General features: G+C 39.3%; 3 protein-coding genes across 4 annotated transcripts in view; 2 read left to right on the top strand and 1 right to left on the bottom strand.

Annotated features, from left to right (window-relative positions):
• The window catches only part of runx1 (RUNX family transcription factor 1), a 43,755-nt gene extending 26,321 nt beyond the window's left edge, over window positions 1–17,434 (top strand). The window contains exons 2-10 of one of the 2 annotated variants that reach the window (XM_077733476.1): window positions 6,018–6,107; window positions 6,403–6,533; window positions 10,912–11,051; window positions 11,132–11,242; window positions 13,003–13,159; window positions 13,962–14,066; window positions 14,374–14,622; window positions 15,209–15,355; window positions 15,425–17,434. In XM_077733476.1, coding sequence (XP_077589602.1) covers window positions 6,064–6,107; window positions 6,403–6,533; window positions 10,912–11,051; window positions 11,132–11,242; window positions 13,003–13,159; window positions 13,962–14,066; window positions 14,374–14,622; window positions 15,209–15,355; window positions 15,425–15,963 — 1,623 coding nt within the window. In that variant the 5' untranslated portion in view covers window positions 6,018–6,063 and the 3' untranslated portion in view covers window positions 15,964–17,434. Of the gene's footprint in view, window positions 1–6,017; window positions 6,108–6,402; window positions 6,534–9,507; window positions 9,818–10,911; window positions 11,052–11,131; window positions 11,243–13,002; window positions 13,160–13,961; window positions 14,067–14,373; window positions 14,623–15,208; window positions 15,356–15,424 lie in introns of those variants that run through there. The other variant, XM_077733554.1, reaches the window with a different exon arrangement.
• A 198-nt stretch (window positions 17,435–17,632) lies between these two features.
• On the top strand, window positions 17,633–21,264 carry donson (DNA replication fork stabilization factor DONSON). The gene is made up of 12 exons (XM_077725586.1): window positions 17,633–18,206; window positions 18,314–18,385; window positions 18,583–18,783; window positions 18,862–19,040; window positions 19,299–19,374; window positions 19,775–19,877; window positions 19,942–20,032; window positions 20,092–20,229; window positions 20,304–20,502; window positions 20,589–20,658; window positions 20,725–20,855; window positions 20,938–21,264. Exons 1-12 carry the CDS (start codon window positions 17,772–17,774, stop codon window positions 21,076–21,078), a joined length of 1,836 nt encoding a protein of 611 aa, XP_077581712.1. The 5' UTR covers window positions 17,633–17,771; the 3' UTR covers window positions 21,079–21,264.
• A 57-nt stretch (window positions 21,265–21,321) lies between these two features.
• LOC144202698 (serine/threonine-protein kinase 24-like) lies at window positions 21,322–26,770 on the bottom strand. Its single transcript, XM_077725597.1, has 11 exons — window positions 26,089–26,770; window positions 25,267–25,497; window positions 25,125–25,181; window positions 24,676–24,784; window positions 24,313–24,470; window positions 24,007–24,192; window positions 23,778–23,926; window positions 23,579–23,702; window positions 23,156–23,224; window positions 22,949–23,085; window positions 21,322–22,869 (listed from the first exon to the last, which is right to left on the bottom strand). The coding sequence occupies exons 1-11, from the start codon at window positions 26,122–26,124 to the stop codon at window positions 22,833–22,835; spliced, it is 1,293 nt and encodes a 430-aa protein (XP_077581723.1). The 5' UTR covers window positions 26,125–26,770; the 3' UTR covers window positions 21,322–22,832.
• Between the last annotated feature and the right edge of the window lie 302 nt (window positions 26,771–27,072).

Raw genomic sequence — 27,072 nt, 5'->3', positions numbered from 1 at the left:
ATTTTACTCGCATTTTCCAAGGAGTTATTGCAGCTAATTTGAGCTGGCATTCATTTCCAAAATTCTTTTCAGAAAACCCAAACGTAAAGAACTACCATCACATGTTCAATATTTGATAAAATAAATTCCCTTGCTGTATTTTTTTAGCTCAAGAAAAATACAAAATTGCCAGTAATTTAAAACATTTTTAATCATTTCGAAGCACTTTTATTTTCTAATGTGAAGGAAAACATGTTTTCATGAGTTTCCATACCATATATCTTTTTGATGGGAATAAAAACCATTAATCTGGCGAGCTATTGTTTGGAATATTCTATCGGTGCCGAGTCCCAATATATCAAACTGCATTCGTGCTTGTTTTGTTAAATTTCTGTCATGAATTTACACCTCTTGCCACATGATGTTGAGAGCTGCACAATCTGTTTCCACATGCTGACATTGTTTGCTGTTCTCAGCCTCGACACACCGAGCTAATTGTGGTTATCTGAACGCTACACTTGTGCTGTTTGTGTGTGTGAGTGTGTCAGGTAACGACAACAGAGGAAACTCAACAGGTCTGTTGGTGGCTGATTTTAAGATGAGGAGATGCAAACGTTGCCATTTAGCACCTCATAATTCAACTTTAGGGCAGTTGTAAGTTGTTTTGCTCCCAGGCTATGCCTTTGGATGTGAAGTGTTGTAAACTATTTGCCACTATGGTATTTATTCCATGTCAATCATGTTTCGTCAATCCTCTGCTGGACAGATATTTAAGACTTCCTGACTAATATATATTTGCACCCTTCATGCATATGTGTTAAAAGACACAATAAATAGTGATGACAGAAGGAAGTTGGTAGGATGTGTGCCGTGCAGTGATCGTTAGAAAGACAGCAAAAGTATGTATTGAAGGTTCAAAATGTGTTTTTCTTTCCGTTTCTCTTGCTTCAAATTAGATCAATTTCTTAAATGGTTTCTATTTGTAAAGCCCATCGCAAAAAAAAAGTTAATTGTTTGATTTAAGTCCTTTGAGGTGTTTCCTCATGTCTAATCACATTTATGTGGTCTTTGGAACATGGATAATGGGTGGGAACATAGGACTTTGTGTAAAAACCCTCGAAATGTTCTCAGCATTCAGCGCCATTCGCTTCAATGTGATATTGAAAGCTTCATCACACTAGGCTAAGTTTCTGTGAAAAGTTATAATTAATGTGACCAATTTGGTGAGCCACCATCTCAGCCACAGAGCATGATTAATGATTTTCTTCCCACCACCATTCTACTCAATGCCAGGACATGTTTGAAGCATCCCATGTGTGGCATTTAAGTCAGAAAATTCTTATCACATTAACCACAACTGCAATATAATTAAGGCTCATTTTTGGATGGTCCAAGACTGCAACAACACCTTCAAAATGTCGGTGAGTTAAAATACTAATCTTGACTTGTGTACCGGATTAATTGGGTGGAAATATGAAGGTTAACAAAGGTTAAATATAAGGACTAAGACTTGAGATTTTAGATTCTTTTTTTATACCTTAAGAAACAAACTAAAAGTTAATAAACATTTCAAATTAGAGTTACTATTGTGTAGATAGGTCCAGTATTTGTTGTAGTGCTATCGCAAACTGTGTTTTATACGCTCCCATTTGTTCCACAGCACTTTTGCACTGTTTTTAACTTGGTTCATACTTTAGTAGCGCAGACGGAAAGACGCAAAAACCACCAACAGCGAACAGCCATTTCACGATCGATGTCGTCTACGAACATGTTAAGCTCTGCGAATGTTCCCAACATCTCGTAACCACACGAGGTCCCTTCGACCCTTAATGGGCGAGATGGCGGCTTTTGCGTCCGGCGAAGTCTGGCTAGGACGGTCGTCCCGAGCGAGGCGAGGCAGGGTCCCATCAGTGCTGCGGTTAACAAAGAAGTCGTGCAAAGAGTCGCCTCACCCTTTTCAAAGTCTCCCTCACCCACTTTGGCTAGCGTGAGCCCCATTTGTCCCCACTTTGTGGTTACAAAATATGAAGAAGCAAAAGGTTGTCATGATTTGGACATATGCGGCTGTCACCCATTAGCATCCTTCTATTCTTGTAAATTACACACATTGACTGCGCCTTCTGATTTATTCATAGGCTCGTTTGGGATTTGATGCGTAGGCCTATGTGTGGTTGCTTTCTAAGTGTCTGATTGGCTAATTCATCTGGGTTATTCCACTTTAATGATTCACTTGCATTACAGGGAGTCTTCTCGGGTACTTGGCATGCTAGCGCCCGATCGCGTACTGCACAATCCCGCCAACATACTGAACTAATGCTTGTGGCTATAAATTGATAATGCGTGCCAATTGTTGTTGTGTTTTTACACGTATAAATGGTTGCTTGTTTCTAATGTAGACATTCATTGATGCAAAGGTGAGGGACGTGTTTTTTTGGTTGGCTTTTTCATGAAGGTGCAAAAAACATAACAAAATCAAATGCACATTTTAATTAGAATATGCCATTGGAAACGTTTGTCTCAGGTACGCAAACACAGAAGAGTGGTTAGCATTTTGATCTTTCTATTTAGAGTATGCATGTTTTTCCCAGGCTTACATGGGTTTTCTTTAGGTACTCCAGTTCTCTCATCCTCAAAAGTCTTCGGGAAAAAGATAGACTACACCCTAGACTGGTCGCCAGTCAGTCGTAGAGCACACAGAGAGACAAACGACCATCCGCGCTCGCAATCATAATGCCATCAGCGGGAATTGAGCCCACGCTTTCCCTCACCAAAGTCAGTCGAGTGAACCTCTACACCACGAGGAGGCGGTACTCCAGTTTTTCATCCAAATCCCAAAAACATATACATTAGGCTTGTTGGAAACTCAAAACTGTCCCCAGGTATGATTGGTTGTCCATCTCCTTATGCCCAGCCAATTACAAGGCACCAAACATTATTGAGTTTATTGGTTTTCCAAGTAAAGCTTTATCCAACTAGCACTCCATTTATAAAAATTACTGCCAGGCTTCAAGCTAGGCATGTGTGCACGACACCCTATCGCGAGCACAGCAAACAGACAGGTAGAATAATGTCAGGTGTCAACAGTTATGATTACCTGAAACAAAAATTGAATGTCTATTACCTCGTAACACTCAACTTTCAGTGCTGCATTTAAGAACCACCATCACAGTGTAAAAGTAAGGGTGTCCAAAGTCTGGCCTTTGGACCATCTGCACCCCGCTGTGCAGATTTTTCTGGCCCACAGAAATATGTGAAAATATCCTTGGTGTTCATGACTGAGGTAAATTGCAGCGCTTTGAAGCCACCATTAACTCTGAAAGGTAACATGCCGGTTTTGGAGTGGTATGGTCTGCTTTTTTAAGGTCAATCCACATTTCTTATAAAAAAAAATAAAGTTCTTATTGACATTTCCAATAACCAATGAGTGTTGTAATGTCCAATATCAGCACTGGAGGCCTGATGTGTAGCCAAAAGCCAATGTTTTGTGGAAAGACTGTGTGTGTGTGTGTGATTCAGGACACGTTTGTGTGTGTTGGGAAGCCAAAATGGCCACTTTTAAGAAGAGATCATTCTAAATTCTGTAGCTCCCTCAACTTTAGTATATCATAATGCAGAGACAAGGAGAGGGAGCGGGCTTACGTGTGCTCGCTCCCAGCCTAATGCACCTGCTCAGCTATTCAAACTGCACTAAACACTGCCTGAGGCTCCTTCATCTTCCCGCCTCCATCTCGTGGGCCCCCTCACACTGCCCCGGCCGGTGTCACTCCACACATGCGCGTTCACTTTTGACTCCCCCTGTCCCTCCCCATCTTACTCCCGCCTTCAAGCCTTCAGACCCACGTCGTCCGTGTGCATCTGAAGCGCTACGCCCCGTGTTCACTCTTCTCTGTCCTTCATTTCTTGTGTCAGAAAATCAATCGTTAGTTTAGCAAGAATTAGCTGCTCGTCTGGCTGAATAATTGAATATTCTTGCGCATATGCACAAAGGAAGAAGACTTTTTGCATTTTTAAAGTCATTCTTCTGACAATATTCAAGCCAAAAAAAATGTTGAAAAGATGAAACTTGGGCAAGTCCTGGGCCTTTTTATATGGATTTATTCTGATTTTTATTTTTTGCTTGCTCAAAATCTTTAGTTAGCGCAAACTATGTTCACATTATATGCTCTGTCTGCTTTGTACTAAACTTCAACTATTTAGTAGGGAATCATTTTACAGGTTGTTTTAATAAATTAGCAATAGGATGGAAAAACACTGATATATTTAAGGTACATATTACATGAATAAAGTACATTGCTAAACTAAAGTAGGGAAATGTGGTAAATGTTCCAAACTCAAAGAATGGAAAGGTTGAAGCATAAGCATTGTATATTTATATTGTTTTGTCTACAATAACCTCACTATTTTAATGCTAAATCCCATTCAACATGCAAAAGAAAATAATGACCTTGAAAATAACTGCAATTTTGCATCCAAGTGGTGTGTTAGCTCACCTGGAAATACGTTAATTTGTATATGTCCAGTTTATACAGTAATTTAAAATATATTTAAAAAAAATAAAACATCACAAATTACTTTGCTTTGGCTGTTGTAATTATGCTTAGGTTAACATGATGTTAAATTTGTTTTCGTATTTTGAAATACTGGTTATTTGTATTTATTTGTCACTTGCTAACTGATCTGTCAGAAAATCAATTAATTACTTTGAAATGGAAATTTACTGGATCCACACTATTTGGCCCATGAATTATAAAAAGGTGTGCAAGTCTTTGCGGTGCTGGTGAGTGTGTGAGTGCTAGAACTGACTGACTAACTAACTTGAAAATAAGCGGATGTGAGAATTTCTGGGCTTATCTACTGAAGTTGATCTAATGCACAAATCAATCACCCTTTGCACCAAATCATTTTGAAGAAGTGTTATTTCTCCTTTTCTTCTACACCCCCACTAACTACCCCACCACTTCTCCATCAGCCTTTTGTTTGAATGACCATTTTAAGTTGTTCATGACTGTAAAATACTAATATTGATCTCAGTCTTTCCATTGTCACTGCCCTGGGGCAGATCCAGCAAAAGGGACACGTTGCTGCTATTTTTTTTTTTGTGTGAGGTAAAGCGACGTTTATTTGATATTTTTAATAAAAAGTATTTGTCTTAAGGCCCTACCAGTCTGACCGATTCAATTTTGGGTGAAGTGCTAACTAGTATTCGCTTGGATGTGTCGGTTGCCGATCACATGGCACGTAGAATTGAGACATTTATTTTCAAAGCCTTATTGAGAAGAGAATGAAACAACAAGGCATTCAATTTTGCCCTGTGAGCCTTCATTTACAGATATTTGTCCTTCAACTTGAGTAAAAAGTGTGACCATATTAAGGGTCACTTAGCTTCTTCAGCACCATGGACAGCGCCGCACAACTACATAGTTTCAAATCCACGGTTTGTTTTACCAGTTCTGCCTGTGCTTGCATGGTGTAACTACCTGTACTAAAAAAATGTGTTTAGTTAGTAAAAGTTTACATTTATAATGGGACTACATGCTAAGTAAAATCATTTTCATTTTTTTTATGTCATGTTGGACTTCTGGAAAGTCTGTTTTGTTCATAATCATCTTGACTTTTTGCATGTTTTCCAAGACATTTAAGAATTAAAATAACACTTTTCAGTAGAATTATTAAAAGGTTATAATGTAAATTATGATAATTAAATTGTAAACAAAGACTTTTGATTAAACTCTTTAGTGCTTTAACACTGATTCTAAAAGTTTTTTTTTTAATTCTCAACAATCTAATTACATGTGTCAGGAGCTCATGGAACATAAACAAAAATAAAATTAAAAATCCCTTTCCTTATGAAAACATTATATGTCTTAAGTGTCAATAAGCTGTCCCTGAAAAGATGAAAGGTATCATAGATGAAAATGACAACCTGAAGATAAATAAATAAATAACTAAATAACTAAATAAATAAACAACAATGCAAATTGTCTGGCAAGTTTTTCATACCACTTCATAATGTTTTCATCATTTGCTTTTTTTTACAGTCTTCTGAGCAATGGTTGGAAAAATTAAGCAAAGAGCTGGGAGAAGATGGGTGTGACCCCAAAAATGAAGTACATGGAACTGAGTGGCAGGTGAAAATGAAATTAGCAGCTGCGAATGTGCCTGAGGGCAAAGTGGACTCACGTCCCCTGTGGCTACGAGCTTTAGAGGAGGCGATGAATTCAGCTTGACTGGCCACTCTTTTGCTTCACATTTTGTTTTTTTTTGTTTTTGTTTTTTTATGATAGAGAGGGAAGGATGGAGATATGAATGAGAGTATAAAAAGTCTTGATGGAGGAGACTTCTCTCTCTTTAGGATCGGTCATCTCCTTAACAGCACTTCAGGCATTCTTTTTATTTGTGTATTTTGTTTTCTTTGGGCTCGAGGTGGAATTTGAACAAGCCGTCGTCACCCAGCGAGGATCCAAGCATGAACCCAGGAGCTTTTTCTGGTTCCGGTCCACTGTCCTTGGCCATGTTCTTGATGAGGAAGGGCCGATCAGGCAGCGAACTCTTTGGTAATGTAGCAGCTTTTCTTACAAGTTATCATTGTAATTTTAGTTTCTCTCTTTCTGGTGTTCTTTCAGAGGTTTTTTAAAAGGGCATTTTGACATATTGTGTTGTAATCATGCTTAATTGTGATGCCACCCAAAAGATTTATCGCGTTAATATCGGAAATGGCTGCATGTCTCAGGAATTATTATCTGAAATTTACTTTAGGGGATTTCATGATCAGATGAAACTTATTGTCTACTGTGTATTTTTTTTTTATTAGACTTTCTGCATGTTTTCTTGCAATCGATACATCTCATGAAAATGAAAAAAATATATATGTATAAATAGTTAGTATAAAATTACCATTTAAATAAATCATGAAGCTATATTACCTCTATAGATTTATATGATTTGAAAAGATGATTATTTTTTCTTTGTTAAAAACATGACATATATTCAAAATTACAAAGAAAAAATAAGTTTTGTCTGATTGAACAAGTAATCTCTTCAAAGTGGAGACCAAAAATGTTCATATACAATCCAATTAATCCAATTAGGTTCCGTAATAGAACATACGGTGATCTGATTTTAAGTGGTATAAATACTTGTCAAATTGGTTATTTGATTTAAAATATAGAAAAACTAGTATGCTTGTTTTTAAGTGAACTGGGCAATTGTTCAGATTGTAAAATATAAATATTTCCGAGGGCAAATCACATCGCGTCCAGCTCTGGGGCAGACGAGAAAATAGGCGTTTACATTTTTTATCATTCCCCTTTGGCCACAGGGGCAGACTGGCATTTTCTCAAAACTCTTCAGACAGCAGCTGTGAAGCAATAAAAATGTGGACTTTGCTTAAATCTCACAGCATCATCTTAAATATCAAGGTTGCTATCCCAAATTTTAAGAAGAGAATTACAGGCTCTCTAGCGAGTCTTGAATTGACTGAACGTAATTTGTCTATGTATTTTTTATTTTTTGCGCACCGTATATATATTTTCATGTTTCATAAAATGATCCCTTTGCCCTGCGATTGGCTGGCACCAATTCAGCGTGTGTCCCCCTTCTGGCCCAGAGTCAGCTGGGATAGGCTCCAGCACCCCCCATGACCCTAAGGATAAAACGGTTCAGAAAATGAGATAAGATGAGATGAGATAAAATTCTCCCTTATTAAGAACTTTCATAAAAAAAACTCTGTAAAATTTACAGGACTGAGTTTGAATGACCATTTTATTATATTAATCACACAAGAAAGCAACCCATATGGTGAATGAGTGGTTAGCACATCCGTTTCACTGTTGTAAGATCGAGGGTTTTATCACTTGTGGGTTTTGGCCCTCCTGTGTGGCCTTTGCATTTTCTCTTGTGTGGGTTTTGTCCAGGTACTCAGCTTTCTTCCCACATCCCCAAAACATTTATAGTAGGCTGCTTGAGCACTTTACATTTCCATTTTGGATGAAAGTGGATGGTTGTTTGTCCCATTGTGTATCAATGAACAGTGTACTCGGCCTACTGCTGGCTGTAATAGGCTCCAGTACCCCTGCGACCCTTGTGATGACTTTGATAAGACAAGATGGATGGATGAATGAATGGACATCAGAATGCCAACCAATCTATACAAAACAGGACAGTAGAAATTGAAACGTCTGCATGCTGTATATAATTTTGAGACAGTTTTCAATGGTGCAAGTGTTTTATCATCCTTCAGTTTTCCGACTCAGGATTCCCCAACATAAATGTAAATAAATCGGGGTGAGAAAAACGTCCCTGTATGTAATTCTTAAGGATATTGACTTGAACACAACAATCACTTCGATCCCTCACTGTCCCCTATTGGATGGAAAGTGGTATTGTCTTACTTTTTTCTGTATTAACAGGAAACAAGGCGTTCAAATTTGTGGTGTAAGTGAATGGGGGGGGGGGGGGGGGGGGAATTGAACACGTCTTCCTTCAACCTCCCATGAGATTATTTATGATTAGATATGTTAGCTTGTGGAACCGTAATGTAATTAGTTACTTCATTGAAATGAAGTGTTATGTCACTTGGGGGTTTGTTTTTGTTCCTCTCAAGCAAGAAACACTTGAATTCTGGCATCTTCTCTCTGTGTATGGAATTCAGTGTTTTTCTTGGTGCTTGTGTGTATTGGCATAGTTCCTTCTCAGTTTCAAACGATATATACACTCCTTTGCACATTTTGGGATTGTGAGCAACACAATGGGTTTCACATTCCTCTTCGAATAAATGAGGCAATTTTAAGGTAAACTGCCATTTTTTAAAATTACGTTCTAACCGCGTAGAAAATTTAGTGGCATTGTGCTAACATAGTTTTCACTCTGAATATGTCGTTGAGAAGAATTATAAAAAGTTGGCTTGAATCAGTCAAAAAAGTGGAATAAAAAGGATCTCTTGGAGATATCTCAATCATATTTTTCTAATTTTCTTATGTTAAATAAGTGCTGGAATCTGTTATAAAATGACCTATAATGAAACGTTAGCATTAGGGAAGATGTGCAAAAAAAAAAAATCGCTATACGCAAATGATTAAAGTAGAAATGTTTTGAATAAATAAAGTTGGATCAGTTAGGTAGGTTGTCCATTATTTGTACCGTTTTTGTTTGTTTGTTTTTAATTGGAAATTGGGTCTCGTGTGAAGAGGAAGGATTTTGTTCCTATATATTTTTTAAATATTTGCCTTGATTCCTTAAACCGACAGTTTCAGATAAGTACAAATAATTCAAACAAAAATTTAGATTTTGATTATGTTCTTCATAGATTATTCCAATATTTAAATCAAAAACATCCACGCCCTCTTTCTCTCACCTTCCCGGACGGACAAGAAACTGATTGGACCGTTAACCTTACAGCCAATCAGATTAGTTTTGGGTAGCTGAGTAACCAATCAGCTGTCAGCACTTGCCAGGCTGGTCACACGCCCGGATGAGACGCAAAGTACTTACTCGGGCTGTTGTGAGAAAAAAAACTAGTGGTTGTGAGCGTCAGTGCTCTTTCAGCGAGGAGACACAAACCATCATGCACATCAACACGTGTCTTTCAAGTGCTGATATGAACGCTTTATTATTTTGAACACGCTTGACCACTTTATTTCCTCTGCCGTTCTCGTTCCATGACGTGCCTGGACTTTTTGATTTTTTTTTTTTATTACACGAGGGGAAAGAAGTAAAGGAAGTTATTATTGACGAACACACAATTTGAAACGGACATCCAGAAGAGGGAAGAAAAAAGAAAGGAGGAGGAGGAGATTGACTAAGAGCGCACAAATGGTCTTTCTTTGGGACGCCAAATACGGTAAAGCGTTCGAAAATTCATTTATGTGTTATAATATTATATTATAGGTTATCATATTCTATATATAATGTATTATCTTATAATATATTATGTCATGTTATGTTATATCATATTATACTAATTATATTATATATATTTTAAAAAGGTTAAAATTAATATGTTGTAAAACCTAAACATGAATTAAACAAAAAGATGAGGGTAATTTAAGCGGAGGTAAATTTTTGGGTAGATATTACTTAAGGGGTGAGTGGAGTAAAAAGAATAATTATATGTGTTTTGCATTATATCATATACAGGTAAAATTCAGTCTGGTTTTTATTCTTTAATTGGGTTAGTTTAGTCTTGTGTTGCGATGCTATTAAGTAGAATTCTGACATTGGTGTGGGCAGCGTGGGATCGATTCCCACTCGGTGGTGTTGTCATTCTGAGTGGGGCTGGTTGTCGGTCTCCATATATGCCCTACGACCGACTGGCGACCAGTTTAGGGTGCCATTAGCTCAAAGTCTCCTGGGATAGGCTTCAGTGCCCCACAGCCCCAACGAGGTTAAGCACGGTTGAAAAGGAATTAATGAATACAATTCAAACAATATAATTAGATCAGTAGACACTGATTATTTATTTCTTCTACGGGGTCAATACACTTTGTATATTAAATAATGCCCTAATTTGTCCCGTTTTATAAAATGCACAGATAACTAAAATGAACATATTAACATATTTACAAACAAATCGCCTGGCTCTCTGGTAGTGTCACTCAAAGTTGAACATTATTGTCACTGTAAATGAAGGGAGTATTTATTCTTATTAACTATCACATGTGACAGGCACACGAATACATTGTGAACACATTGACATTGTGTCATGTGGTCTGATTTGGTACCAGCATGATGCACAAAACTGAGGAGTAATTTGAGCTCCGGTATCCTGAAATCACTGCAAATAGTCACAGTATGACTGGCTGACAGCTCAATAAAAATGCAATCATATAACTTTTCCTATTGTACTGCTGTGTATGTTTGTGTGCCTGTATTTAAAATAGAAATGATTTTACAGGTGTATTTTAAATTCAGCCTGTAAATCATTGCTTCTTTCAGACCCCTGCCCTGGCCGGCGTTACACTCCTCCATCAACTACCCTGGCCTCGGGGGGAAAGATGGCTGAGGCACTGGGTGCCCAGGAGGCTGGAGGCGGAGCATCCCTGGTGGGCAAATTGCGCATGGCTGACCGTGACATGGTAGGCTTGACAGCAATGGCTACTTTTTTTTTCTTTATGGAAAAGCAAACTTATGGCAAACTTATTTATCTTTTTCACAGGTACTGTCGGAGCATCCGGGAGAGCTGGTAAAAACAGATAGTCCCAACTTCCTATGTTCAGTGTTGCCCTCACATTGGAGGTGCAACAAAACCCTGCCTATCGCTTTTAAGGTGAGAAGAACTTTCTATTTTTATTTTTCTTGTTTGAACGTAGCTGCTTTAAAAAGGTTTTAGATCAAGGGTGACATTTTACTGCGAGACTCTTAGAATAGTTGTGGTTTCCTTCAGTGGGCGGTTATGAGAGGAAATGTGCAATCACCTCAACATAATATTGTATACATGAGCAACAAATGGATGGACTCAATAGTTGTGAAATTACTTTGTACAACTACTGTTCATTTGATTTTAAATGGAGATTGCTCAACTAAATATGCTTACACTATACTAGTGTTATTTATAATAAAAGACAATATCAAATGTTGGTAAGCAGCAGTTTGTCAGAAAAACACATTTTGCACAACATTTGGTTTAGCAGGCCGAATAAAATGATGCACTTGGATGCATTTTGAACCCCACGTTCAGTTTGACATTAGTGCTTTAGTTCACCCGCTCATGAGCTCTTCTGTAGCGATGTGGCATACAAGTAAATGACTTGCAAAATTATTTCAAAACCTCTAAGTAATGTTAACTAACTACATCCTGCGCATATGGAATATTCTAGTACTTGTATACTGCCATGGTTTAATGCTCATGTTACATCCTGTTGATGCTTTTGTATGCTTTTCCTGCACTTTCAGGCAAAAATGCATTTGTGGGAAAAGTGGCTTTTAGCCGCACCACTGATTCATTTAGTGGGTTTGTTGCATTAGCTCGCCGCTCACACTTTGAACCCCCCCATGCAAGCTGCGTTATGCATTTTAATGAAGTGCCACTTACCTCTTTGAGATAACAGATGATTTGTCCAATGCGCACTTCGACACCTATCAAATAGTATACATTTCTGCGTCCATTTTATGGGGCTATGTTTCTACAAAGTTCTGAAACTGAGTTAAATATTCTTCGCCTATAATGTAATTAAACTTGCATATAAAAGAATGTTTAGTGTTATTATTTTTTGAAATATTGCATTCATTTTACAACATGGCTACAAATCCTTGAGGTTTTTGAGGAGTTATGTTTTTTCTATAGCCCGCGTGTCCCTCTCTGGGCATTATCAGAATCACTTCTCAAGATTTTGAACCAAAACAGGAGCAATCTGCAACAACCATTTTCTATTTATTTGTAAAATTATTGTAATATTTGACACCAGACAAATGAATGCAATGCAATCTGATAAATGATTTGAAAATACAACAAATGAATGAACACATGAAAACATTTACTAGTTAATGTAAATAAAAAAACAAATCAACACCAACATTAACATTTGTTTATACATGTTCACACAGTAAATGCTCACTTATGAACTAATTGCTTCTCACCTTCTGATATATCCTAATTTATGGCTATGTAAACAGTAATTTTGAAATATTGTGCTGTTTGTCATATGATTCATAAAACTATTGTATTTCATTGCAGTATTCATTTTTTGAACTAATAATTAAATACAAGCATGTAGTTCTTAAATAAGTCATACGTTTTGCATATCAAAGAAAATTCTTTATAAAACCAATTTATCATTATTATTTGAAGTAGTAAAGTTATATGTATTAGTAAAATGAGCATCAATATTTGTTTATTGTCTCAGAATGACAATGTGGACCTAAATTGCAGTTTTTAAGTGTAAGATGCACAATACACTAAATAATGACTCCATGGCTACCAATGCCCCTTTCATTATAATTTAGCTACCACAGTATAAGTAATAATTATTCATCTATCATAGTCCAACTCTTTGAACCTATTTTTTTTTTTTTTGGGAACATCACCAGGTGGTCGCTCTCGGCGAGGTCCCCGATGGCACCATGGTGACAGTGATGGCAGGAAACGACGAGAACTACTCAGCAGAGCTGCGCAACGCTTCGGCCGCTATTAAAAACCAAGTAGCCCGATTCAACGACCTTCGATTCGTCGGGCGCAGTGGGAGGGGTATGCTCACGTGCAAAATTAGATGCACGCGCTAAAACAACACTTATACACACACTGCGCTGATATGCATACAAAAAAAAGAGATGTAGGGGAACGTGCAAATGAATAAAAGTCAGTATTCAAAACAACTTCCTCGTAGTCACCCCTCACTTCCTCCTCGCTTACAGACACACACAGTCTGTGTGGCCAACAGTTAGGCAAATTGATTTATCTATTTAATATAGCAGTGTGTGGAGATGTTGTAAATAACAGTATGCTTGAAAAGTGTTTCTAGCTCAAATGTTATTATGTTTTCAAATAAGATAAACATTGATCAAACCCGTTATTCACTCATTAAAGGGAAGAAATTAGAATACTAGCCAACTTTTACAATATCTGCCACCCAAGAAATAGATTATAATAGACAATAGATTGACGAATACACTACTGTAGGTAGTATTTGGTATTATTTGTGGTGGTAATGGCTGTAGTGTACACATTTTGAGAACTACTAGTGTGTACTGTAAAAGTCCTTGGTTGGATAGCAAATTGTTTATATACCAAACAATTTTGCTCTGATGATGTTAGGATGATGAAAGAAAGATGAACTTGATGAGCATTACTCAGAGCTTCCTGTTTTGCAAAAGTAGATTCAGACTACTTGGTTTTAGAGTCAAGTCTAATAATACATTTTCTGTATAATCCAGTGTAAATGAACAGATATTAATGTAAACAGATGTTAATGTACATTTTTAGCCATAAAGGGATGTTTATCTCTTTTCCCCCTTATCTCTTAATCCCTTTTTTTCTTCACTTCTGATAGGCAAGAGTTTCACCCTGACCATCACCGTGTTCACGAACCCCTCTCAGGTAGCAACGTACCAGAGAGCAATTAAAATCACAGTGGATGGGCCCCGAGAGCCACGGCGTAAGTAACAGATCATCATTTTTTTTATACCTTAATAATTTTACAAGCTTTAAGGGTGTTTTCTGGAAGTACAGTATCACTCCTATTCAAAACTTGCTATGAATGAATTCAGCAAGCTAGATTTCTATGAACCTATCCTTTCATAGCATTTGTTACTCTCCGCAAAATAACTTGGTAGTAAAAAGCGTCAGCTGGTATGATTTATCTAATGTAAAAAAAAATGCTTTAGCGTCCTCTTGTGGTATCCAGAGGCATATTAGAATAGCCCGATACTTTGTATTAGCTAAGTAATGAAATCTTCTATTAGGTCACCGGCAGAAAATTGATGACATTAAGCCTGGGTCGTTGGCCTTTTCTGAGAGGCTCACAGAGCTGGAGCAACTGAGACGGACCTCCATGAGAGTGACCCCCCCACATCACCACCACCATCACCCGCATCCCCACCATCCGCATCCTCACCATCATCATCAGACGTCCAGTTGTAACACGCGACAGTCGGCGGCTGCATTGCACTCGGCCTCGTTCTCCAGTCCCACACACGCACAGATAGCGAATGGTAAGAAGTGGGGTCTTGACACGTAATATGCATCACCCACCTGTACTATATGCTAGATGTAAAGTTCCCTATCATAACAAGATCTAGAAGAAATGTAGTATATTACTCAATGTGGTGCGCTCTCTTGCACCATAATCTTTCCATGAGCTGGCGGGCTGACATCAAGAGATTCCCCTAGGGACCACCTGTCATGTCCGGGGGAACGGAAAGATGGGGCAGCATTGTAAGGAGTGCATACAGGCACATGGAGGCTATACATTGCCACACATAATAAGATTTGTGGGGATGAGTCTTGAGGAATCAATGAAGTCCTTGTCTGTCTGATCATTTGGCTTTGCACGGTTTTCTTTTTGGTTTTGAAAACTTTATTTTGAAAACATAATTGGAAATCAGAAATACTGCAAGATTACATACATTTAAAAAAAAGATCTTCAAAACGATAACATAACATAATGCTTTTCTGGAGTAATAAAGGCCTCGATAACCATTTCAGTGAGTTTAAGACAGACAAATGTTTTGGACACGTGTTGAAAAATCTAACACTAAATGGTAAGTAATGAATGTTTTTTCAATATTCTTCTTTTAGAAGGACGACAGATACAGTCCTCTCCATCATGGTCCTACGAACAATCTTATCCTTACCTTGGCCAGATAGCCACACCCAGCATCCACTCGACCAATCCCCTTTCACCAAGTCGTTCATCACTTGGCGACCTTTCCTCACGTCTTTCAGGTAATACAGTACATGCATACTCACATATGATGAATAAAACAATAAATCATTACCATTTTTCTTTTTCAGGTCCAGACTTGACTGCATTTGGTGACCCGAGGGTGACTTTGGAACGATCTTTCACGTCGGTTCCATCCTTACCAGACACACGCTTCTCGGACCCGCGTGTACATTACCCTCCCACGGCAGCTGCCTTTACCTACACACCCCCACACAATCCCGTCTCCAACGGTGCTCTCGGAATCAGCATGGCGACAGCTATGGCCACTACACCCGCCGGGAGGTATCACACTTACCTCCCGTCTCCATACCCGTCTAATGCCCCTCATCAGGCCCAAAACAGGCCCTTCCAGTCCACCTCCTCGCCATATCACGTGTACTACTCTACATCTGCGGGCTCATACCAGTTCTCCATGATGGCAGGGGGAGGCGGCGGGGCTGATTCGCGTTCCCCGCAAAGAATTCTACCGCCTTGCACTAATGCCTCGACAGGTTCCCCCCTCTTGCACCCATCTTTGCCCAGTCAGAATGAAGGGGTAGCAGTGGAAGTTGAGTCTAGCCACAGTAGCTCCCCAGCAAATGTAGAAGCTGTCTGGAGACCTTACTGATGGGACTCAACAGACTTTTTCATTCAATTTCATGTAGAACAGAATCATCGCAGTAGGTTTTAATGGTTCAATGACCTTCCTTCAGTTCTTCCAGTTTTTCCCACTGTCCAATTAAAGATGTCTAAAATATAAGGTCATGTTTGTACATTCTTAGTTCCAACTGGTTTTAACTGATTTTTTTTTTTACAGTGGTACAATGATTTATGAGTTGAATATTTTCCATGACATGCACATACCGTACAGTGTAATTCAAATCACACGTATTGCAAATTAATATTTTCAATTGAAATTAATGTAAAGGTTATCATGCGTTGCACTCAAAAAACACCAACATCGTTTTAATGAATTAACAACAATTTACAATTTTATGTATGATAATGAAATATTCATAATAAAATGTCTGAGTATTTGCTCACTTTTAGCAGCTTCATCATTTTAATGGATGAAGTGTGGAAATAATTTTAATCAGGTCCTTCAACATATTGCATAATTTACTGATCCTTATACAGATTCACCCAAATTTAGCATGCACAATTTTGTTTTCAAGGATCAAATCAATGGCTTCTTGTCAACACTCTTTCTTCGGAACTGACATTAGAAAAGGGAAATAAGGCACAAAATAACTTGAGAAATATGCAAGCACAAAACAAGTTGCCTGTACCTTCACTTTTAAAACTGGTGGTGACCTTAGATTGTGAGTTTGTATAAAGGAATAACTTTTGCACGCAACACAAAGGCAACTAAGCACCAAGTGACATCTCTTGTCTCGAAAGCTTTGTACATTGGAGCACTCCTAAAATAAGGTACCACTTTAATGTTTAGACCAGGGCTTTAAACATATTTTAGGTAATTGCTGCATTCGTTTCTCTAGTTCAAGTCAGGTTTTATTTCTTTAATCCCTGTGATAATCCAGAAACTCCAACCTAGAGGCCAGCCTTTGAGCATTTGAAAGCAGACTAATCCCTTCAATTTTCCGACTGTCGATTACATTTCTTTCATGGAAGGGGCTCTCACACAAGTGGGGTAATCCCCAGATTAAGAACCTTTGATATTAAATTAAAATGGCCAAATTGTAAACAATACAATAAACATCAACAATAGCTACATATGTCAATAGTTCACAATGTTGACCTCTTGACCAAAATCAATGTGATATTTTGAATTACCACATTAGAAATTACTTTAATCTGCTCAAACATTGTTGTTTATACCTATCTATCTGAAAAGCAAGGTAGTTGAGTGGTTAGCATGTCTGTCTCATAGTTTTGCGACAAGGTTTGAATCTTACTTCAGTTTGGAGTTTGCATGTTCTCCACTTACTTGTGTGTGGGATGTTCTAACAATGTGCAAAATTTTAAAAATGAATCCGAATACAAAATAATGCATGTTTGGTTATTTTCAAAGCCTAACATTTGTGTATAATTTGCCTCAAATGTGTTTTGTAAATTATTATTCACTGCTATGTAATAAAAGATGAAATATTGATTTGTTGCCTTTTATTTCTATAATCATCTCAAACTCAAATGTGAAGAGGGGGAATCGGCCACTCAGACCTGGACACTTAACAAGAACAATTAAGCGATTACAAAGGCATTGCATTACATGAAGGAAAATAATAATAATAATAACGAGCTTGTAATACATTATCTGTTTGTTAGATGGCAGTAATGCATCACAACTCTAGATGCACACTGCCATTGTATTCGTAGAAGAAAAAGCAAGTCGTCACTGTCAAGCGCCAGGTTTCAAAATCAACCAGTTTGCGGATTACATCTACACCATTATTCTTTCTTATTTTTTAGGACGTAATGGACGAATTAGTTGTCTCCACAATGTCAGAAGGATCAAGCTATTCCCCCAGCTTCAAACGACCATCGGACATTATGCGGATGCGAAGGAAAAGGGCCCGGAGCGAAGCTTTCACCAGCCCGGAGGAAAGCAACCCTCCCCCGTGTATTCGTCCCTTCTCCCCCGGGCCACTTTTCCCCAGTAATCACACTCGATCCAGCGGAAATTTCAAACGCAGAAACCCCTTTGCAAACATTGAGAACAGACATGGCCCGAGGAAGAAACGTCTCATTTATAACGACGAAGGAAAAGAAGTCGAGGACGACGCGACAGGCGGCCAAACCGGGAAAAGTATAACAATAAGAGAAGATTTGACAACTAAAAGCAACGATTTTACGTTGTCAGAATTGTTGACGACATTAGAAGATGCATCCCGACATGAAAACGACAAGCAGGTGAGTTATTGATCACGTTTGCCAGCCCGGTTCATAGTTTTGACTTCCAAGTTGGAACTTTGTGCAGGTGATGTTTGTTCAAAATTGTAAAGTGTTTCCTCCAACAGAAGGTTTCTCTCTCTGAGGATGACTCTCTCTTCGAGGAAAGCGAGGAAGATGTTAAAACGCATCTGGTGAAGGTACATAAGGAGGATAATTCTACCCTGCAGAATAGTTTATGGTTATTAATGCAAGAGAGTGACAGACAACATTGAATTTGCATGCACTACAAATGGACATTTTGGTTCAATTTCGAATGAAATTCTCACCAAATTCCACGAGAGGTAGACTGCATCATACATGTTTATATATATTTTTTACATTTCTCCCCATTCAGAGCCCACAGGCCATTTCTCCTTGTTCCATAGCAGCCCCTCTGTGCATAGAGTATCCCTCCGACTGGAGCTTGAAAACTCGTCTCCTTTTCACGTCCCCCCTGCCGCTGTCTTGGTGTGAGCATCCCAAAGCTCAGGAGGAAGCCTCGGGGCTCAGCCGGCACTGTCGTGCCCAATTTAGCACGTTGTCCCATAACCTGCAGGTACATACAATTGTTGCTCGTTTTGAAAATGGACATTTGATTTTTGTTGTTGTTTTTTCTTTGCTGCACCTGCTACAGGATCCAAAGTCATGCACGGAGCTTCGCTGTGCCTTTCAGCAGAGTCTGATCTATTGGCAACACCCTAGCTTGCCTTGGGTGCCTCTTTTCCCCAGGATCAATGCAGAGCGAAGATTTACTGGAAAAAGTGCCCCTTGGGCACATGATTTAGAACTGCAGCAGGTTCTTATGAGCGAATGGTAAGAATGAGCCTGCTACCAATTCACATATTCAACATCAAATTAATCCAGCGGCACACCATCAAGCAAACATGCCCCAGATGTTATATTACTTTATAAGCTTGATAATTTGAGTCATTGCTTGGTCATTTTTTATGCTTTGTTATATTTGTGTTTTTATTTGACATTGGTGCCTTCAGCCGTCAAACACACTGCGGTTTTATATATATATATTTTTTAACAAATGCAAACAAATAATTCCCAAGACTTTTTGTACAGGTCAGCCAGTCTGTCGTCGCTCTACAGTCTCCTAAAAGCCAGGCTATGTCCTTACTTCTATGTCTGCTCTTATCAGGTACTGATTGACTTCATCACTTTACCTAATATCTAATAAAATGCGAAAAATGAATTTAGAAGAAATAGAATACAGTGTGCTGCTAAGCAGAATAACAATACTTAAGCGGTACCTTAACTTTTGAGTGTATCTTCAAACACTGATGTCATGTCTTTTGTTCGTTCCTCTTGCTCAAAGTTGTAACTTAAGGTTTTATCTTTAAATTTAAGAAAACCTTACATAAACAATTCCACACACCAGATAAAAGTGTTCATTACAAGCAAGGCAAATTTGAAGAGATAATTTGAAGGAATAGGTTAAATTCCAGTAAATACATTAAGTTTTGGTGTAATACTGTTGCTAATTGCGATTTAGTCTGTGCTCCTGTGGGTCTGAGAGCATTTCTTTTGTGTTCTTTCAGTTCACAGTCTTGTTCCGGGCAGCTGGACTGGCAGGTTCGGGCAGCATAAATGCTCTGCTTTCTCCTACGACCAAAGGCCTTCGAGAAGCCATGAGGGCTGACGGTGAGGTTTCGCCAATGCCACCATGGAGTTCATTCAATTCATCCCTGTCCTTATCCACGGTTAGGTATTGAGTTCAGTCTGCCTCTAGTGGAAGAAAGGCCAGCAAGCAGAGAGCCACAAAGTCTTGGCGACGAGGAAACGTCACAGCAGAAAGAGTAAGATATTTGATAGTTTATAGATTCAGACACTTGCTCATAATCTTTTATGGCTAAAGGTCAGAGTGCAAAGAAGACGAGTGCTCCACGGATTGTCTCGAGGATGATGACGAGGACGAAGGTAGCAGCCTCTCGTGGTTGAAAGAGATGGGAGTCCAGGAAAAGATCAAGAAGCCGGAAGGAATCAGCATCCAACTGTATCCTCTAGCCTCCAACTGCCGCTCGCCGGTTCCCCTTTGCCGTTTTGTCCTCCTTCACTCTTGTCATCCAGGAATACGGGTGGTCGAAAAGTGAGTGTCGACCACAAGCCGGGGTCTGTGGTGTTCGTGGAGGGACCACACACGTTTACACTCGTCAACTTCCTCATCAACTGTAAGAGTCTGGTGGCAGCGGCAGGTTCTCAGGCGGGCCTACCACCCACCATTCTGGCCCCCGTTGCGTTTCGAGGTGCTGCGATGCATTCGCTAAAGGTAAACACAGGTAGCAAATGCAGTAGTTGAGGGGCAAATGTTTTTGAAAATAAGGAAAAAGCTCATTAATAAAATCTGTATTTTAGGCTCGTTGTGTAAATGTGAAGAGCCAGGTTGGTTCTGCCTACGAGAATATTAGCAGCATGGAGATAACAGGTGAGGGAAAGTGGCGGAATCCAAACCTAGGAGGCAGAAACTAAACTTTTTTTTTATATGCTTAAGGACCTATACTGCCAACTTCTCTCCATGCCATTACAACATTGCTTCGGCCAGCACAGAAAGGAAATTTCTCAGCCATGCTTTATACACACACGCCCACAGCAGTCCTGAATATTCATGGAACCAAGCAACAGGTATTGCACAAAGATTATAGTAAGAGCAACAGTCCATTTGGATTCACTTTGCTTTTACCTTTGCATTTTTTGTTTGGGATAGTCAGCGAGTGTGTCAGCAGACCTGTCAGCATTTGGCCTGAATCCAGCCTCGCTCCAGCAGCTGCAACAATCCTCCAGTCTGGGAAAGGCAGCTCTCACACAGATCACCATGCACAACTACAACTACAGTTGGAAGAAGTGATTTCTGGTTCCATATAAGTGTCCTTTGAGCCTAAGGGTTGTCCCTCCTATCGCCTATTTAAATTATTAGTATACTTCGTTAAATGTGATTGTAAACTGATTTTTCTTGTTGCCAGTCCACAATGGACCCTGCCTCTTGGCCAAAGTCAGCTACATGGGATGATTTGTGTTATTATCATTTCATTAGTTTACAAATGTAATGTGTTTTCTACTTGAAATATAAAAGGAGCCATACACATACATCTGCAGTAGCATCTTTATTTTTATGCCACTTTAAAAGCTTACATTTAACTTCTCCAATGACAAGCAAATATTATATACAGTACTATAAACTGCCAGCTATGATCAACAAATGTACACAGTTATTTCCTTAAAGTAATATTTTATGTAGCCTTTTTAAAATTTCGCTAAGCATTCCATAACCGCAGTTATAAAAATATCACATTTCTTTTTTGTGTGTTTTTTTTAATTTTCTTACCAGTGCTGATAAGTCATACAACTTCTCAACATTATTGCTGCATTAGCACAGTAGATTCTGGAGTTCTCAAGTAAACATAGCAACACATGGCTATTAGCAACTGTAGAATAAATGTTTGCTTTTAGGTTCTCTTTCAGTAAGTGCCACACTTCCTTGGTGGGGGAAAAAAATGAAATGGTAACTAGAACAGTCATTAAAAAATAGGAAAAACAATGGCACTTCCTGTGTGAGGAGGGCATGATGAGTGGCATTGTTTGGCTGTTATCATATAATACCCACCACCCTTGAAACAAGGTTGCTTTCTCCAGGCCTTTGAAATGGAAGGATTGCAATTTGGGACATAGTCAGGCAAAACACTGATATACTGAATTGGAGCCAGTGAAATGGGAGAGAAAGTTGATTGCAATATAGACATTTTGTACACACAAATGCTAAACTGTGACTACAAAAAAGGGTTTGGATATGTCAAGTAGTGCTAATAGGACCGTGTGTAGGATTTAACAGTTCTAAAGCTAAACAATGTTCAGGAATGAGGATGGATTTATTTTTGGCACTGGATCAAATGACAACTAACACCTGCTAAAAGCAAGCATTTAGAAAAAGGATATGTTTTTATCTATTGCCGTTTCCAGTTAAGGTGCCCAATGGCTTACCCAGACACTACATGTTTCTCTGTAATATTAAACTTAAAATAATAATTCTGCTCACATTAATCTATTTGGTGGCCACATATTCGTATGCTGAAGTAAGTAAAGGGCATTGTGTGCACATTATGTCTATATTGCATCACATTATGTAAGGGAGCTCCATAACTTACACATTGGTAAAACATGGGATTGATTTTTTGTTTTTGTTTCAGCCATTTCTGTTTTTTTTTTTTCTCAGTAGAAGCATCTACAAAATGTTGGAGGGCATTTTGTACACAGTGATTGAGAGCCTGCAAATTGAAATTTGCCAGTCAACTTTAAGCACTTTACCTGAGGTTTTCCAAAAATGAACACTGGTATTTACCTTTAGGCCTGTTTGGTGGAAAGATGGCATTCACACCAAGTATCTTTTGTCAAAAGGTTCCCATGGGATATGCCACTTGCTTGAGTTAAAAGAGAGGAGTAGGCTGAAGTCTTTGGGAGCTCTTCGGTGAGAAAAAAAAATCTGCATAGCAGCAATGTCAATACAAGTCTCAGCAGAATAGATGTTGATCAAAATCAGCTGCTACCGAGTAAAATGGCAAAAGGGGAGTAAGATTGTTCCGTGTTTGGGGAGTAGAGAGCTGCTCACTATGGGATAGAAGATGATGATCTGCTTCTGGAGAAACTGCCAAAAAACAAATAAAAAGTGGTGCTCATATTAAAGTAATTCAATCATAAACAGGACAGGAGGTAATGAGTGGTACCTCTGGAGCCTGTGAATCATGTGAGCCACCAGGGAATCTGAAATCCCAGGGTAGGCCTCCTCGGCCCGCAAGATGGCCTCTTTCAAGTCGTCCAGGACCACAGGGTTCTGGTTCATGTGCTCCTGTCTGGCCTTAAGCTGGGTACGGTAACAATTATTTAGTATGTTCAGGTCAAAATGATTTGTCAATTTTGGTCGTGATTGTTACCTCGGCTAATGCAGGAGAGATGACTGTGGACAGGCTCAGTGAATAAGGCCTCTTTGGAATGTCTTTAGTCTGCAAAGAAATATGAAATGTTAAACGCATCGTACTACGCCACTGAAAAGGGGCAAAAAATATAGAATCATCCAAGTTGGGCAAATGTTCTAGTAATTAGGACGGACTTCAAAAGATCATGTCACCTACGATAGTAAAAGTGAACATTTGTGCTACCGATGCACTCTTAATATAATGAGTTTTCACATGTAATTTTTCAATCACTATGACTTATAGTTATATAAGTAATCTTAAAATGAAATCTTTAATTTCGAAAACAAAGCATAATTGAAACTGTGTTGTGTTGATGGTGGTGGAATGATGATAATCAACAAGTGATCCATAAAATTGATTTGGAAAGACTATGTAAGGCACCTGTTGAGTTGCCCCCGACGGCCCCTCGCCGTTCTGTAGCTTCTTTGGGTCCTTTTCACGGATAGTAAAGATCCAATTGTCACTGCCAAAGTCATTTCCACCTGATGCTTGTCCATCCTGCTCCCTAACAAACATTAATACAATAAAACACTTCAGTATTTGTCGTTATAAGATTGCATAATAAGCTGTCAACACTTACGAGTCTGACTCATCAGAGATGGACTCGGTGGTTCTCGACTGCTCCGCCTTCCACCGTTTGTATTTGTCCACCAATTCAGTCAAGTAGGATGTCTTTTTAGCATGGCGTACAATAAGCTTATGCTTCAGCAGCTCCTTGGCAGCAGGCCTCTGCAAAAATGAAGCGGGGGAAAAGCCCTTAGAATAGCAAGGCTGCTAGGGAAACATAATGGCCGGCTGGAAATACCTACAAAACTGGGCTCCTTGTTGAGGCAAGCCTCGACAAACTCTTTGAGTGGCTTGCTGTAATTTCCCTCCAGAGTAGGAGGGTTGTTCTTTGGGATCAGAAATAAAACCTTCATGGGATGGAGGTCTGAATGCGGCGGCTCGCCTTTCGCCAGCTCAATTGCTGTGATGCCCAGAGACCAGATATCGGCCTGCAATGCATACATGTGCATTGTCATACATAATCGTTGTGCAGTCTCCAAATTGAACATCCCAAAGGTCGAGCAACCTCTGCATGGATGTGTGATCTGGCACATTATCACTTTCCTTACCTTAGAGTCGTACGCAGATTGTTTAATGACCTCCGGGGCCATCCAGAAAGGTGTGCCCACAAAGGTGTTGCGCTTGATCTGGGTGTCTGTGAGCTGGCCGGCCACGCCGAAATCGGCAAGCTTCACCTCGCCGTGCTCAGAAAGAAGTACGTTGGCGGCTGTGGTGCGTCAAGTTGAAACGGCATAAACATTTGCATTTGTTATTTATTGTGACTACAATTATCATCGCTGTTGTAATTATCACTACAAATGTAATGATACATTGCTCTGAATCGATCAAGTATATCTGTTCCCAATTGACAAGCCAAATGATGGGAAGCAAAACATAACTATTGTCACGTTTTCAGGTGTATGAAAATGTACCTTTGATATCTCGGTGGATTTTCTTCTCAGAGTGAAGATACTCTAGTCCCTTGAGAATCTCTCTCAGAATAGTTGCAATTTGGGTCTCATCCAAAGAACCGGGCTCCATCTTAACAGAAAAAAACATCAGTGCAAAAAATAAATAAAATAACAGTTGAAAAAAAAAACAGTACTATTACTGAGGTCTGATTATCTAAACATCCTAAACAAGAGTTTCCATTCCATTTTCCTACAAGGTTGAGCTCATTCTTGGCAAATGCCCTCTACCTAATCATCCAAATATATGACTTGATATTTTTAATTCGCTGTCATGTCACCAAATTTGGATGCACTGCCATCACATACATGCAAACTAGACATAGTATTTGTGATGATATGTGATCAGGACATCCCTAGTATTAAAACATTTATATAGTCGGTACAACAGCACTGTATTGTATGAGACTCACCAAATCTAAAGCAGAACCACCACCTAAATACTCCATGATGATCCATAATTTGGCATCCTATAGCAATCAAAAAACATACATTTGAGTGTTGGCGACGTTTTGCCATTTAACAGGTTAACAAAAAGGTGTGGCGAGGCATCACCTTCAGGTAGGAGCCATAGTACTTGGTGACAAAGGGGCTGTCGCATTGGCTCAGCACAGTGATCTCCTGCTGAATGTCTTCAATCTCGTCCTCAGCTTCTTCCAGGTCGATGATCTTGATGGCCACCACTTTTTGGGTCCGATTGTCAATGCCTTTGAATACCTCGCCGAACGAACCCTTTCCGATTCGCTCCAGCTTTGTGAAGAGTTCCTCTGGATCCACTCTGACATTCTAACAGGGATGGATGGATGGTGTAGAGGTGAGCAATGAACGTATAAGTATAACAAAGAAAAAAATGAGAAGGATTAAAACTATTTCATCAGGCGCAATCTTGCCAGAAACTCAAAACACATAGCGTCTAAATTGCCCCTAGTTGTGGTTAACAGTGTTCTTAGTTGTCCGTCTCCTTGTGCCCTGCAGGGTGTCTGACTTAAATGTTTAAGCATCTACTTGGTTTTGTTGAGTTTTGGTACTATTTAGCTAATACAGGAATGTACCACATGCTAGATATCTTAACATGACTTTGATCAATACACTGAGCCACCCAATACTGCTGAATGAAGTAAATGTAACTTAATCTCTTTGTTGACGTGATGGTTGATCCATCGTCTGGCCAACATGGATTAGAAAAATGTACAGTTGGTTGGTAGTCAACTATATTTTAAGCTAAACCAGTACTATAACAACATTTCTCATACGACAGACTATTTGTTATGCATTGAAACATATCATTGCAAGTTTTCCACAAAAGGTGGCTCAATAAAGTTTAGTAGACACAGGGTTGAATAAAAAAAACACAAAGAATAGATAGGTTGCTTTTACCTGCATCCCGGGGAGGGTCCCAGGTGGGAGGGCCATGTCGAACTTGTTCAGAGCCCCTCGGCTTATTTATGTCCGTGAATGTAAATAGACAGGTGGGCCCACGGAACAACAAGGTCCGGGTGCTGTTTGTTAGCTTTTGGAGAGTTCAAAATATGTCGGAAGCTCCACTCACGCAAATAAAATACATCCTAACAGGGCGATCGAGGGAATGTGGTCGCCTGCTAACTGTGAAACAGACGCTAAAGTCGGATCAGGACACTCCTCCCTTGATTTCGACGACCGGGAGATATTTCGAGACGGCAGCTATACGAATGTTGTTTAAGGCCAAAATTCAACTTTTTGTCACCACTGTCACCTTTAGAACGATGGGTGTCTTGATATTTTAGTCAAGCGGGCAGCTAGCTTTCTCGCTGATCAGCTAGCATTGTTAGCTCGCTCCCTTGCTAGCCAATGGTAGCAGACAACCGAACGTCTTCTGCTTGTGGCGGCCTCAAACAACAACGACCCCGGCATGTCACATATTGTGAAACTCAAGAGGTAGAAGTCCTCAAGCGATGGTATTCTTCAGACTAGCTCGTCGTCATGATCTCCAAGCAGCCCGTGTTTTGATTTCCTGCCTTACTTTAGCCCCGTACTGCCGGCCATCTTTCCAGGGTTATGACGTCTGAGCTGGGCGGTTCGGATTCGGACAACATCGAGCTGCCGAAATCCGCCTGAGCTGCAAAAAAAGTTGTTTGTTTTTAGAAGTGCCAGTACATTAAACAATCCACAATGCTATGCACATATACGCGTTTCTATGGTTATTCCATGGAGCATGATTTCATCATTTGCTCGCACTTTCGTCAAATATATTTAGTGTATAAATTAGATCAGGTATAATTACAGTATATATAAAACCGAAATTGATACTACAAGTCAAAATTTAGACAGGGGTTAGGGTTAGGGATAGGGATAGGGTTAGGGTTAGGGCTAGGGTTAGGGTTA

This window comes from Stigmatopora nigra, chromosome 1 (genome assembly GCF_051989575.1).
Source record: "Stigmatopora nigra isolate UIUO_SnigA chromosome 1, RoL_Snig_1.1, whole genome shotgun sequence".
NCBI classification, from domain to species: domain Eukaryota; kingdom Metazoa; phylum Chordata; class Actinopteri; order Syngnathiformes; family Syngnathidae; genus Stigmatopora; species Stigmatopora nigra.
This window is presented reverse-complemented; position numbering and strand designations above follow the sequence as displayed.